The 16,293-nt window shown below is 41.3% G+C and overlaps 1 protein-coding gene across 1 annotated transcript in view; it reads left to right on the top strand.

Moving 5' to 3' along the window:
- Positions 1-5,236: 5,236 nt before the first annotated feature.
- Snx27 (sorting nexin 27) overlaps positions 5,237-16,293 on the top strand; it is a 49,576-nt gene continuing 38,519 nt past the window's right edge. The window contains exon 1 of the mRNA XM_065238349.1: positions 5,237-6,052. Within this exon, the coding sequence (XP_065094421.1) occupies positions 5,805-6,052 (248 nt within the window). The 5' untranslated portion in view covers positions 5,237-5,804. The remainder of the gene's footprint in view (positions 6,053-16,293) is intronic.

Here is a 16,293-nt window from a genome sequence, read left to right as displayed (position 1 = left end):
CCGTCCAAGCAAGAAGAGCAGCGTATCAAAATTTTGCTCGCGCATCGCGAAAATCCGAGCTACTCGCACGCAAAGTTGGCAAAATCGCTAAAAGTTGCCAAATCAACCGTTACAAATGTAATTAAAGTGTTTGGGGAACGTTTGTCGACAGCCAGGAAGTCTGGATCGGGGGGAAATCGAAAACCGGAAGCCGCTGAGACGACAAAGAGAGTTGCCGGTAGTTTCAAGCGAAACCCTAACCTCTCTCTCCGAGATGCCGCAAATAAGCTGGGTGTATCGTCTACAACCGTGCATCGAGCCAAAAAACGAGCCGGACTATCGACTTACAAGAAGGTAGTGACTCCAAATCGCGATGATAAACAAAATACGACGGCCAAAGCGCGATCCCGGAGGCTGTACACGACGATGCTGACGAAGTTTGACTGCGTGGTAATGGACGACGGAACCTACGTCAAAGCCGACTACAAGCAGCTTCCGGGACAGGAGTTTTATACGGCAAAAGGAAGGGGAAAGGTAGCAGATGTTTTCAAGCACATGAAACTGTCAAAGTTCGCAAAGAAATATCTGGTTTGGCAAGCCATCTGTACCTGTGGCTTGAAAAGCCGCATTTTCATAGCTTCCGGGACTGTCAACCAAGAAATTTACGTGAAAGAGTGTTTGAATAAACGTCTGCTGCCTTTCCTGAAGAAACACGGTTGTTCCGTACTGTTTTGGCCGGCGGTTTCTGCGGCGAAGAAGGTGGACAAGGTGGCTGTACAAAATCTGATGGCAGGGGTCAAGCATAAGGCCCGGCAATTCGGATTTGGAAAAGCGGAAGCCTAACTGAATATTTTTCCTGAATTTTATACTAATTGAACTTGAAAAAGAAATTTAATTTGATTTTTTAAATAAACGATTTCACCGATTTACACGCGTTTTCCCTTGACCAAATTTTGACCGTATCACCCTTTACATCCCGTAACGTACCACGAAAAGGTGATCTACCCACGTTGAAATTGTTGCTATGATAATTAAAATTATCACCGATTGCCTGGGAAAAGCGATTTCCCTAACACATATTTCAAAGTTGAATTCCATCCGGTCTCATCAAACGGTGTTTATTCAATCACCGCGTGATGAGTGGTGGTGTTCTCCAGAACACAACGAAAGGCTCCCCGCAAGCAAATAGCTGTCAAGGCTGCCCTCAACCGCTCATCGGATTCAGTTCAATCACCGTGTGTGGTGGTGTCCGGTCGTCGGCATCAGCAGCGGCAGTGCTTTCGGCGCGTGGCGTTGAACATTGTTCTCTAGCACACAACGAAATGCTACCTGCAAGCAGCAGAGCTACAGTCCACATCTTTGGCGTCACCCCGCATCACCCTCAATCCAAACAACATAAAGCTCACCAGCCTCATATGTGTTTAATACCCTAATAGCTCAGCATTACTCAACCATCACGGATATCATTTGCCATATCAAGATATAGCTGGAATTAGGGCGTAACAGCTTTTGTGCACAATGACTTCTTTCGATGATGTCTAGAAAGTCAAAGCTCCCCCACGTAAATCAACATCACCATTAGGTAGGGTAAGACTTTCCCTACTCGGGCGTGCCTTAAATTCCTAAAGTTCATCCAGAGAAGTCATTGTTTACAAAAGCTGTTTCGCCTAAATTCAGCTCTATCTAGATATGTTTAAATCCAAGAGAGAGGAGCCAGCTCAAATGACAGATGCTTTGTTTTGGTTGTCTTCTTCTTCTTCCTTTTTGTTGAAAAAATTGTTGATGGAAAGAATCATTCAAGCGAGGATGTGCGTTTGTCACTCGGTTTGTTGATATAGTTTTGCCGTCGGAGTGTTCAAACTTGTCGTGAACTGTATGTTGTGAGAAAGTATCTTACTGCATATTGCTTAGAGCTATCGGGTTCGTATTAAACGGGTTTGATTTTGTGAATTCTGGTGATTAGGAGGAGGTTAAAAGTGATACACAGCAGGTAAAATGCATTGTCAAGTGAAGCGTTGCGGCTGGAACAAGAAAACTCACCCAGATGTGTTGTTTCACCGGTCCAAACGATCCATTGCTTCAAGCACGGTGGGTTGAGTTTTGTAATGTAGGAGCTGATTTTAGCGTCACAGATGCAATGAGAGTATGCAACGTACGTAAAGAATACATATGCAAATAATCATGAAACGTGAAAAATTAGAAATGATTTACCTTTTTGCAGATGCATTTTGATGCGATCGGTTATGCTAAGGCTGGCAAAAGCACCAGATTGAGCAAAACTGCAATCCCTACATTGTGTGCTTATTTGATCAATGACGATGACGGGACAAACGACGAAGACGACGGGTACCCAGTGATCCTATCGACATCCTTACCTATTCCTGCCCGTCGCTTCTGGATCACACATACGCTGATTTCAAAGCAATCCCGCCGGATTTTCAATTTGATGACATTGAAAACGCGGATCAAGAAATCATTATCGCCACGGACGTAACGATTGTTCACTTCAATCCCTACAAGTTGTCTCTATTTCAATGTAAAATAAATCCTTTGCGTGAAAACTACTAATAACACCCTCTCCCTGTTTCACAATAAGTAACAGAAACGCCGAACGTCCAAAAACATTTGTATTCAGCACCGTCATTAACTGCCATTTCAAAACAACTATCTTGAAAAAAAAACAATACGCAGATTTTTTTCCGATTAACAATACTTCCCCGACTTTATTGAATCAAAATTTCGGTTCGCAGTGACAGATCAGGACTGGTTCGCATTGACGTTTACGCGATCGGCTTCAAAGCTAGCTGGCGCCTCTCTCTTGGGTTTAAATCTAACATACCATGTTCTTGAAGGCAACATTGGGGTTCAATTTCAAAAACCAAAGTCGGTTGCGGCATGAAAGTGTTCTTATTTTGATCCTGAGATGATGGATTTTAATTCTACGTTTCTGCTAAAATTAAGACTTTATCATTTTTTTTCAAAATGTCACTTTTGAAAATTACACGAGTGTGTAACTGTTGCTATGAAAATTAAAATTATCACCGATTGCCTGCAAAAAGCGATTTCCCTAACACAGATTTCAAAGTTGAATCCCATACGATCTCACCAAACGGTGTTTATTCAACCACCGCGTGGTGAGTGGTGGTGTTCTCCAGTACACAACGAAAGGCTGCCTGCAAGCAGCAAGCTGCAGCTCACATGAGTATCCATAGAAGGAGGAAGAAGCCGCACCGCTATTGATCGGAATCAGTAGCTCTTCGTGAGTCGCTGTGGGCCATCAATGTCAAGCGCGTCATACGGAGAGAACCCCGCTCAAATTCATATTCCTACACAAAACAGAAGCTCCTACTCTAGTTAACAAATAAGATTTATTATATAAGACCACGTAGTCCTACATCACCATTGCGTACAACCCCATTGAGCCTTTGTAGGTTTTTAATTAATGAACATCAGCATTAAACCTGATCTTCCCGATTTTTTATGTTTTTTAAAGATATCGAAACTGCTGATAAAAAACACAGAAGTTCCCTTAAAATGTTCTCACAATTTTCTAACGTTCATGTAACTTCCCTTACGTTTCCAAAATTTTCATGAACCTCTCGGATCTTAACTGAAGTTTTCGGAAATTCCCTGAGTTTCTCGTAACTCATTTAAAGGTTCAGAAATTTCCTTGAATTTATATGTCCTAATGCTTCCCTAAAGTTATCTCAATTTTCCTGAAACAAATGGAACTTTCCTGAAAACCATTAAATTTCTTTAAAATTCTTTGGGCTTGTGAAGTTTTCAAAATATTGCAGTTTCCTTAAGTTCATTGGAGTTCTCTGGGCTTTCTTGAGATTCCCGGGTTCTCGAATTTCAACAGTAGTAGATGAAACTGTCTTTAATTTATCGGAACCTACCCAAAAGTTAACTGTTCTGAAGTTTCAGAACTTCTGAAAAGTTCCTGAAATTTTCCTGAAACTAATGGAACCGCAATAAAACTCTGGAAGCAATTCTGAAGTCCCGGGGAAGTTGAAAAAATTGACAGGAGGAGACGGAATAACCTTTCGAGTGAAGCCAGAAGAAGCTTCCAAGGGAAGTCGAAATAGCTTTCCGGAAGGAATCGGTAAATTATTTTATAGCGTAAGGTGGACGGAAATGCTTAGGGAAAGTTGGAAGAAACTTCGAAGGGAAGATTAAAAAAATTTCAGGAAGTTCAAAAATTAACGTTTTTTGGACCTATTTTTTCCACTGAATAAAAGTATTTCCCGATTTCCAGAGATTACTGAGATGAGCCATCAGCTGTTTCTCAACTCCTTGGTAGCCACAAACACCGAGGAAATGGAAGCATTAGTCGAAAGAGTATCCCCAACAAACATTGAATGTTGGATAAGAGCTTATTCAGGCAAAATCAAGCTTCTTCAGCTAAAAAATAGCTTATTCAGCTGTTGATCAACTCAAATTGTTTGTTGGGTCATGCATAAGACATTTTTCAAAATGATTTTTTTTTAGAGTAGGCTCAAAAATTTTAATTTTCAAGAGATAAAAGTCTCTCACAATAGTTTTCTCTGACAATTCAGTGCGGGCAGGCAGTAATAATTTTGATTATTAATAAAAAATCGGTATTAATCGGTATTGAAACTCAAAAATTTGTATTCTGAGAAAGTTTATCTGTATATCGGTATCAAATTTGAAAATCGGTATAAATACCGATAAATTGGTATATCTGGCAACGCTGTTATTCACCCAGGTTGACGAGTTCGTTTCATCTGCGAGGTATATCCGAGCCCTTCGTGCGTCACCGTCACACCACTTCTTCAGTATGATTTTTATCAGCATCTTTTTCATTGAAAACTTTCTTCTTAATATAGTCCAGTAAAGACCGGGAAACTTGTTAATGCTATGAATTCACGGGAATTTCACTAGCAAAACCCACCGCACCGTAAGATTTCACGCAAAACCACGCCGATGACCTCCGAGCAGTTTTCGTCTGCAAGTCTATCAAAAGTAATACCAACGAAAAAATTCCCCTCCGTAATTCGGTGTTAGTATAAATTTGAAATAGTTTAGTTTAGTAATATTTTTGAGTGCACGGAAAATTAAATGTAGACAATCCGCCACATGGGCTTAGTTTTGACATTGCAATTTGACAGCAATCTATTTTTAGACGAGTTTACTGCGCATACACTCGTCTAAATTAAATTAGACGAAAACAACAGTTTTTTTGCTTCAAACGATCTGTCACCTATCTCCACTTGCAAGCTTCTTTTTGTTTCTTCGATAATTTTTTCGGGCAGTCCATTCGCCACCATCGGAAGCAAGAGAGCCCCGGTAGGGACAACCGTCGTGAAGTGCTTCAGGAGGATTCCTGTTCCTGTTCGGTTACGGGTCGGTTGAAGTGCATGGAGCAGCTGGAGTTTTTTAATTCAAAATTTGCTACACAGTGTTCCGCTTCCGCAGCTGCTGCAGTTTGATTCATAAAAAAAAAATCTTGAAGAATAAGCTGCCAGGGATTCTGCATCCTGGAAGAAAGTGTCTATGTGTGAATAGGGGATTTTGTGTGTGTGCCGTACAACTTCTTCGCATTACTGATGGTCGGAATCGACTTGGAAAAGGTGCGAGGAGAAAGGAAGAAAAAATCGCCAATCAATAACGGCGAAGAGTGAAGAAAAAGTTACCCGTTCGATGTGCGGAGCTCCCCTTTCTGGAGCGTGAGAGTGATTTAGTGTGTTGCAAATTTTACTAGAGAAAAAGTTGAATTTGAGTTTCGGAGAAAAAAATCTTAATCAGTGCTTGTGTGAAGTGCTAAGGGGAAAAAAAAACCTGATTGGCATTTAGGATATAGTATGGCCACCACCGGACCGGGTGTCACAACTCGAAACGGCATCAGGGATGCGAATGGGCCCCGAGTGGTGACGATCCACAAGACGGAAACGGGCTTCGGATTCAATGTCCGCGGCCAGGTTAGCGAGGGTGGCCAGCTGCGGTCGATCAATGGTGAGCTGTACGCTCCGCTGCAGCACGTCAGTGCCGTATTGGATAATGGAGCGGCCGAGCTGGCCGGTATCAAGAAGGGTGACCGAATTCTGGAAGTGTAAGTAGCACTAGTAGTTGTACCGCAAATTAGATTACGGGTATCGTTCGGCCAGATAGAGCACGTCGACGACGATCGACATGGTATGTGGGTACTACCTACTGGCTTTTGCTTGCCGTGCTAGCTTGCCAATTTGCCATTCTCCTCCGGCTGACGAAGGAGAGAGAACCTGATTCTGACCACCCCATTAGGCGAATCTGGTTGTGTTTTATTCTTTGTTACGTTCGTTTGTGTATATTTTCTGCCTTGAGCAGGTTTTGCTTCGGAGCAGCAGGTTTTCTTTTTTGCATTATATTGCAAAGTCACTAACCGGAGAATAGGCTGGGAAAAAAGAGGATAGTTGGAATGGTTCTAGATGAAAAACATTACCAAACATCATTGCTTCGGAAGCAATGCGATTCTGCGTCGCATAGACATGAGTGTCTTGTGAATTGCTTTCTTTGATATCTTACATTCAGCGCTTATTATTGAGATGTCAATAGGATTGGAAAAAAGATGCAGAAAGATAGAAGGTGTTTTTAATATTTTACCTATTTTACCTAAGAATAGAATACAATAAATTAAAAGCCTAAGTCTCAGATTGAAACGCGTAATTTTCAATTTTAACCGATGAAATATTTTCAAGCCTTCTGCATCTTGTTTCTAATCCTATTGCCCAACTTTCGACGAAAAATGCAAGTTCGATAAACGTTTCGATACCCCGTGGGACGGTTGCTTCTACCGACTACTAATCTGAAAGGACTTTGGACTTGCCCTGAGAATACTGCCGCTATAACATAGAAATCCACGCGGCATTTCTCATTCGAAGTGACAAGTCGCAGCCGTGTTGTTTTTGAAAACTTAGCTGTTTTAAGCATTACAAACTACGTTTTTGTTTTCGATCTTTTTAGATATTAGATGAGTCAATGTTTTGCCTGCAGCTCTACTACATCAGTGGTATGAATCCGCTACATAAATCAACCCTTTGTCAGTCCAGATTTTAGGTTAAAGCTAGACCAACAATTGAAATTGGCGAAAAAACCAAACGCTTTAGATGCAAATTTCTCGAGAATCAAATCATACCCATGCAAACTAAGAATGCTATTCAATAAAGGAAGTTTGCTCTACAAGATGCTGGTGTTAGATTGTGTGGATCTGTTTTCATTCGCGAGACTCTTGGGTCATTCGTGACTTTTCCGGGGTGAGATTTGAACTCGTGACTTAAATATTCTACATGTACACTGCTGTAATACGCATAAGAGTTCTACGGTTCACTAGGAATGCATAGAATATGGGTAGTTATGCGTATAACAGCAGTATAGCGTATATAAATTAAATCAATTATCAACTCAAACGAATGAAGGTATTTTTCAGAAATTTCGATCAACCTTGGAAAGGCTCTGCTCTGCTCTGCTTGTCCGGTGGACGTCAATTATTAAACATCAACCATCGCTGTTACTTATGCAAACATCTTAGCCAACTTCTTCCGAACCATTTATAAATCCGATCAAACTGCACCCCCGCTGCAGTACATCGAGCATTTACCAACCAAAGTATGGCATTGGTCTGCAATAGTTCAACTTTGGACATGACGCTATTTGCAAATCCATCTTTTTAGTTAACTAACCGGAAGGACAAGGACCACATCGTATTCCACCAACGTTCATCAAGAACTGTGCAGCATATTCACAGCGAGCATAATTACCAACCTGTCGACCCTGAATTTTGTAACCAAAGTTCTAGCCTTCTGCATGACACGTTGAGTTCTAGCATGGATCCATGAAAAGGCGCTCTACTATTATGTATACATATCTCCAATTTGATGAGTTACATCAACGCCCTTCATATTGACTTCGAGAAGTGTCAAGCTTCACCAAAACTATCTGTATTGTATTAGCAAGGCAGTCGAAGCGAATCTGTCCAAAGTAGGCTATTGGATTTTTTTGGCGCATTTATTGTATTTCGCATTACAAACCACAGAACAATACTCAAGCGCCGATCGCACTGCTCCCTGATGAAAGAGGCAAAGAGATTTTAAACAGTGAATATCGGAGAAATTCTTAGCTATCTTCAAAATGAATCCTCGACGCCTTTTCAACGACAAAAATGTGTTGCTTCAATAATTGTTGCGTTGCAAAAACAACACCCAGATCTTTCACTTCAGTCACTCGAATGCCGTGAAAAGCAGGTCATTTCTACATATAAGAAATCAGATGATGATCAGACCAGTCCCAGGTGGCTTCACTATGATATACCTGATGTTGCACACAATCCAACGACAAACCGACATGAATGAGCATTGAAATCAACCTGAACATTGCATTAGGTCCTGAGTAACATTGACAGATTCTCTTCGTCGAGTTTCTCTTTGTATCCCCATGGCCATGTAAAAACATTCCCAGGTATTTTCAGCACACAGATCGATAAAATAAGCTTTTATGTAGCATCTAATATGACAAACACAACAAGAAACGATAAGGTGATCCAAGAGACGTTTCTCAGTGGAACTGACAGCTAGAAATCAAGAGTGTGTGAGTGATCTGGTGTTAATGGTGCTGAATTCATATGAGAATGAACTGTCAGTTCTACTGTGATCTGTCAAAAGTTCTTGGTAAACAAAAAAGTCAGCTGATCGCAACTGTCTCGTGGACAGCCTTGTTATGTGCTCAAGTTATTAACGAAAGAGAAAGTCGACGAAGAGAATCGTTCAATGTTACTTAGGACCTATTGCAATGTTCAGCTTGAAATTACCATGAATTTTCTGATCAAAATCAAGCTGAACATTGCAATAGGTCCTAAGTAACATTGAACGATTCTCTTCGTCGACTTTTTCTTTCGTTAATAACTTGAGCACATAACCAGTTCTTGATGTGTTTGTCATATTAGATGCTAGATAAAAATTTCTTTTATCGATCTCCGTACTGGCAATACCTTTACATGGCCGTGGCGATACAAAGAGAAACTCGACGAAGCGAATCTGTCAATGTTACTTAGGACCTAATGCAATGTTGAGCTTGAAATACACTGTTGACATCTGTTCCCATGATCGCGGAAAACGTTTAGCCACGCACACGCTTACAAAATTTATGAGTTGGTTCGTGTCTGATCTATTCGGGACAAATTATTTTTATCTAGTTAAAAAATACTATGGTTTTGACAGATCGGATAGCTGCTCATTTGGATCGACCGTTATTGATTTTCTAGTTTAAGTTTATGGTCGGTCTGTCGGTGCAGAAGCTAGCTGTTCTGCAATTTCCTATGACAATCATAAATTGGCGACCATTGAAGATACCAATGGAACCATTTTAGAAGAATCTTCTGAGAAGATTACCGCTTGCATCAATGATTTCGCTTATGGAAGTCGGTTTAAATAATTTCCGTCCGAACCCTTTCAGCCAAACTATCGGTAATGTACGATGTGAGGCACAGCAGATTGGTGATTAATGGCGACCGCCATTAAACCCGTGCTGATAGGCACTTAGATACGGATTGCAAAGCGAAAGGAACGGTTCCATAATAATATTTCCAAACAGCACTCAAAGATGCAATTCGACGATAGTTATGCACGGCTCGTTTGCTTCCCTTTATGTGAACAGGAAAAATGTGTGCAAATTCGCAGCAGGATGGAAATATGCCTCAGAAGAGGGTGGGGATATACGAAATAGATGATGAGGAGGAGTTGGTAAGCCAACTATAGCTGTTATTTATAGTTTTTGGGAGAGGATACTAAGTATCCCACACATGAAGAACAGCGATATGAAATTGTGACATAAGACACATTCTGCGAAATAAATTCGGCAACCGGTTCTTTCCCGGGTTGAAGGACGATTTGAGTTGCTCCATGACCTTAGAGATAGATTATGTTAACGTTGACATCAATTGGTCGTCATTCACTCTCACATCACCGAACACACTGGAATTATTTTTAGATGTGGCACATATCCTGAGGGGAGGCTGCGTTCCAGAAGGATTCCGTCTACGTTCAAGAGTTTCAATACACATGAGTTGGCAACAATCTTCGTATGGTGGAAGGTTCGTTGCATCATTCCAAGGAAGGTGGCGAAGAGCGTATCGAACGAATTTCCTCTTAATAGACTCGATCCTCGCTATCCAAACTGTTTCATACGGACACCATACTGCCGCTCTTCGCATTTCTATCCCATGACGAAAATCAGCAAGCCGAAAAAATCGCATTTTAAGCTTGATATTCGTACCATTACTTCTTATGTTCATCCTGTATTCTGAAAATACGGGTGATTAGCTACCATTTGCATTGAAAAACAAAGTTTTGACAAAAACTGCTATGGGACCGACATGCGAAAAGCGGCGGCATACTACTACACCAAATTCAGCGTTTATCGAACCGATCGTTCTGCTTTGAACAGTACCAGGACACGTGGTGGAGGTGTTTTAATAGCTGTTTCTAACAAACTCGAAGCAGCTTTAGTGCAAACCTCTTCGGGTGCAAGCATGGAGAACATATGGGTAAAGATCTCATCCGAAACAAGGTCTCTTCGTTACCACCAGAGAAGTCCGCTGATTGCGAGTGCATCCACGCTGACATTGTTTTGGAAATTAATGGAATGATGGGTAGCGATGATGGGATCATCTTTTTCGGGGATTTCAATCAGCCTCGAATCGTCTGGAAATCAGTGAACAACATCTACGCATTTGCTGATCCTCTTGCATCAAATTTTTCTCAAGCTTGCCGCATTCTTCTGGACAGCCTTGGTTTTGGAGGGTTTAGACAACGAAATATGATACGCAATCACTTGGACAGAACGCTTGATTTGTCATTTTCGAACATTTTTGCATGACAGATTGCAGTTCAGTTGATGAGGCCCCGGAGTCGGTAGTGGATATCGATCCTCATCATCCAGCTCTTGTTTTCACGGTGTATTGTTCAGCAATCTTTCCATTTGTTGAGAACGTCGATGAACATAATCGTGACTTTAGTAAAGTTGATTATGACGCACTCAACTCTATGCTTTCTCAAGTTGATTGGTCTACTGTTTGTCGGTGTAGCAACGTAGATGATGCTGTTAGTTGCTTCAACAGTATACTGCGCGATTGCTTCACATTCTGTGTTGCGTTGTCAAGACCTCGGAGAAAACCTGCTTGGTCCAATTCTCGCTTACAGTACCTTCGACGTATTCGATCTAATAATTCACTATCGGAGCTATAACCGTTACTTGTACGGCAGATACGTAAGACGTGTTCAGGACAATCTGCGAAGAAATCCTAAACAGTTCTGGAATTTTGTAAACACTAAGCGAAATGAAAGCGGCCTTCCATCTACCATGCGCATGGAAGATCAATCTGCCTCCACCGCAAAAGCCAAATGCGAACTATTTGCTGCACGATTTGTGAGTGTTTTTCAGGCATCAACTGCGTCTCCATCGGATGTTGAAACTGCAACAAGGTCCCTGCCCGTGGACGCATTCGACATTGATATTTTCGATGTTAATCAAACGATGGTGGAGAATGCACTGAAGAAGCTGAAATCATCTGTATCACCTGGACCGGACGGTATTCCTGCGTGCATATTGAAAAAATGTAGTGGTATGTTGATTAAACCTCTGCAAGCTATATGCAACCTCTCTCTTCGAAGCCAGCAGTTTCCAATTGCTTGGAAGATGTCATACATGCAGCCTATCTTCAAGAAAGGCAGTAAAGTGGATGTGTCCATGTCTGCCGGATCCAAATGCTTTGAGATAATTCTCAATGATGTTATGTTCCAGGCCTGTAAAACGTACATTTCAACATCTCAGTCATCACTAATCTGTGTGAATACACGTCTTTTGCATCAACAAAATGGAGCAAGGCGGTCAAATCGACAGCATATACACTGACATAAAGGCTGCGTTCGACTCAGTTAATCACGATATTCTGTTGGCTAAACTAGAGCGACTAGGAGCATCTTCGAGAATTTGTAGTTGGCTGAGATCATATTTGACTGGCCGTCAATTCCGGTGCCGCAAGGGAGCAACTTGGGGCCGCTGTTATTCGCGTTGTTCTTCAATGATGTGTCCCACGTTCTTCTGAATTGCTGCCTAATGTTCTACGCAGACGATTTGAAAATCTACCTGGTTGTTAGGAGCACCAATGATTGCCGTCAATTGCAACAACAGCTAGATTTGTTTGTCAGTTGGTGTGCACTGAATCATCTAGCAGTCAGTGTGTCCAAATGCTGTATCATATCTTTTCGAAGAACGAGAAATCCTATCCTACATGACTATACTATCAATGGCACTGTACTGAATCGGGTTGATCATGTTAAAGACTTGGGTGTGGTACTGGATTATCAACTCACATTCAAAATGCACTATTCGGAAATAGTTGATAAAGCAAATCGTCAACTTGGATTTATTCTCAAGATAGCGAACGAATTTGACGACCCTCTGTGTTTGCGATCTCTGTATTGCTCGCTAGTTAGATCAATTCTTGAATTTGCTTCAGCCGCCTGGTCTCCGTACGATGCTGTGTGGATTTCACGAATCGAATCAGTGCAGCGGAAATTTGTGAGATGTGCTCTACGAGGCTTGCCATGGACCAACTCATTACGACTACACCACCCTACGCGTACTTGGTATTGAACCGCTAGTGGATAGACGCAAGTTCAGCCAAGCTATCTTAGGAAACAAAATTTTACGCTCCGAAATAGACTGCCCTGAATTGCTGAGTCAGCTCAACATCTACGCCCCTCAACGAGTGCTGCGATCTAGACAGCTATTGCGCCAGCCAACGAGACGAACACAGTACGGATCCAACAATCCCATCGATTCGACAAGTCGAAGACTCCAAGACAATTACAGCTTGTTTGACTTCAATATCTCTACCAACGTCTTTCGAAACCGCCTACGGAATCGACCAGAATGATTTTGTTTTTTTCTGTACAACGTGTTAAAGCTTTTTTTTAGTTAAGTTTTATGTCAGATGGATTTATACAAAAAATACAAATACAAATTCCAAGATCGATAGCACTAGAGAACAGTATAGAGCTGTCAGGTAGGTAGGATCCCGAAACTCATCAGAGATCTTAAAGATGAATCCGAGTTGCCTGTTAGCCGCTTTGGCTATGATATCCGTGTAATGTAGCTTAAATGTCAAAGTAGAATCAAGTGTAATTCCTAGATCATGAACGTTGTCCACACGCTGCAGAGGTTGGTTATCGATCGTGTAATTGAATGCAATAGGTTTTACGATGGAAAGTGATGATATTGCATTTTGAACACTCAACATGAGAAGATTCCTAGAGCACCACTCTTCGATACTATCGATCAGGTGCTGCAAGCATTGCACAACCACGTACATCTTGCCATCGTCTACATAGAATGATCGGCAGCTAGTTGGAATTATCAAGCCGATTTCGTTAATGAACGCCTGAGTCGAACAGAGTCGATTTTCCCACAAAGCTCTCGATTGGTAAGATACGATTCAAACGAACGAGTGAGTTCTTGAGAGACACCGAGCTTCTCGAGTATGGCAAGTAGAATGGCATGATCAACCCGGTCGAAAGCAGCCTTGAGATCCGTGTATACGACGTCCACATGTGCTCCGGCCTCCATATTCCGTAGGCATAGGGAAATTAAAGGAGCGAGGTTTGATGAGACCGAACATTTGGAGCGGAAACCATGTTGGTCAGAAGAAATGTTGTTTCTACAGCTGACAAATCTAGATAAACATTTCAAAAGGTCCTATCTGAATTGATCGATTCTCTTCATCGAATTTCTCTTTCGTCAATAACTCAGCTGCAAGATTTCCAACGAGAAGAAAATACACCTTGTTCTAATGAAATATTGAACACCTTTGAAAGCGGATAGGATAGCTCTGTTGAGCATCTTTTGAGTGTGCACGATAGAATGCCGTTAGGCCCAACAGCGTTCGAGAATTTCAGCTTCTGGATGGCAGAGTCGACGAGGTCCAATGTGACCGTGAACATATCAAAACTGAACGCGTCTCTGGAAGTATCTCTGATCCCTTCAGCAACTTGGCTTAACGATGCCGTCGAGTCGTTGAAAACACTCTTCAAAATGCTCTGCCAGGGTTAAATTTTTCTAAAGAAGTGGCATTTTTATCGCTTAGATGAATCGCAACATCCTCTTTCCTTTTTGTCTGCACAAACGTCCAGAATAGCTTAGGATTACGCGGGAGATTGGTCTGCATACGTCTTGAGTACTTCTTGTATAGAAAACGGTTGTAAATTCGATAGCCATACTTGCGATATTGCAAAATTACAACATCCAAAATGGCCGAAATTTTGTAAAAATGCGAATGATTGCCCAGGTTGAAGAGAAGGTCGAGTTTTTTCAATTTCATTTGGCGTGGAACTGTTCACATGATACAAAGATTTTTACCCAATCTTCAATAGGTTCACATGCGATTAGCGGTTAACCTCTTTAATACCTTTTAGAACTTAGTCCATTATTGTTGTAAAAATGGCTGTGGAGGAAGCTACCCCTTGTTATAAGTATACAAACCTTTAACCGTATTTATCGTCATAAACGTCATAGTCATCGTCATCGAGCGCTGTGTTAATTGCAACGAGCAAAACACTTTGCTAGCAGCCAGGGTAGCAAACATATCTTAAGCTAAAGGTAATGAATAGACATCTTGAATTATACTATGCTGATTAATCAATATTTTACCATCGATTACAGGACGAATATCAACATCACGTTTTATCTCTGCCAGAACTGGCGATGTCCATTCGCTGGTTTTTTTGGTGTTATTATTCCGTCTCTTTCTAGTAAATCCACATGATCACATACCTCTTCCCGCAGCCGAAGTGGTACAGAAAAAGCTTTTTTAAAATATTGGTGGACCATCTTTCAATATAATATCAGCTCCTTATCTGAAGAAATCATTATCGAATGTAGAAGCACATTTTGATTGAATATCACTTATAATTCCATCGCTGTTATTGTCACTCAGGGGCGTCGCCCTAACCTCAATCTACCTGTGCACCAGCTGTCTGTAATTTATAAACATAAGTAAAACTAGAAGGTTCTGTGCATTTTGCAATCGATTTGAATGTAATTATTGCTAGATTTTATTGGTGTACAGGTAAAAAGTGAGGTTACGCGATGCCACTGTTGTTACTGTTAAAATTAGTTGCATTTATCTTTGAGTACACGCAAACCAAAAATCTATTACATTGAATGTTAGTTCCGTTTCCTATCATCCTCTGTTCATGAACATCGCAGCGAATGTTAGAAGTTGACCTTACAGGCGATGTAATGGTTTTTTGTCTTTTTCATTTCGTGTTCTATCTACGCTTTCGAATATACCAGTAAGCTTGTAGAACGACGCACATTGTAGAACATTGTAAAACGACGCACACACTTGCCTCGAATCTCTCCAGCAGAAAAAGCATACGAAGTCGAGTATGCGAGAAAATGAGTGCTTCATGTTTGCTTTTAGGCTATCCATATTCAGGAGCATGGAGAGAGCAGTGGAGAAAGCACAGGTCTGATAATCGAAGCGTTCGTGGTTCGAGTCCAGTTGGTAATCGGATTCATATTTTTTTCGACATAACTAATTTACCTCACTAATACACTCTACATTTTTCGGTCTCCAATTTTCTTGCATCGGACCGCAGCTAGGTATATCGCATCCTCGGTTCATGCGGTCTCCACTAACATCCTCTGATGATGAATCCCACATAATTGTAAGCGAATCTTACATCCACCGGTTGGGTGTAGCCCAGGAAGGAGGAAAAATTCCTCCGTCCATCAACAAATATATTAATCCCCTTTCGACCCATCATTGGAATAGAATCATGTTGAGTGTACAACACATGTAAATCACAATCTGCTTCCATACCATTTAGCTGAGCAATACTAATTACCTTGCCTAGTAATTGTAACTTTTCCCCATCACCAACGGCCAAACGACGATCGCATCGTTTTAAAAACAGTTCCATGAATTGCTTACAAAAATCGCTTTTACCAATAACTGATACCTACTGCAGAACCGGTATCAACTTCCAAGGTCAATCCTCCTCCATTCACAAAGCAGTTTACTAAACATGAAATTGGATTCAAACAACATACAACGATAGTCGGCGTCATCTCCATCGGATTCCGACGCATTATGTAGTCTTCTTCCCCCAGGCTTTCAAAAAACTTCTTATCCGTTGGCGCATCCATAGAATCATCCAAAAACTGAACAGAATTACGGCTGTTTTTCAATTTGTAACAGAAACGACGGATATGGCCTTCTTTCTTACACAGTAGCTACACAACATTTGTTGTTTACTA

The sequence above is a fragment of the Ochlerotatus camptorhynchus genome, unplaced genomic scaffold (genome assembly GCF_037179485.1).
Source record: "Ochlerotatus camptorhynchus isolate MF236.1 unplaced genomic scaffold, CSIRO-AGI_Acam_v1.1 ptg000767l, whole genome shotgun sequence".
NCBI lineage: Eukaryota > Metazoa > Arthropoda > Insecta > Diptera > Culicidae > Ochlerotatus > Ochlerotatus camptorhynchus.
Note: the sequence above shows the minus strand (reverse complement) of the source record. Positions and strands in the feature narration are given on the sequence as shown.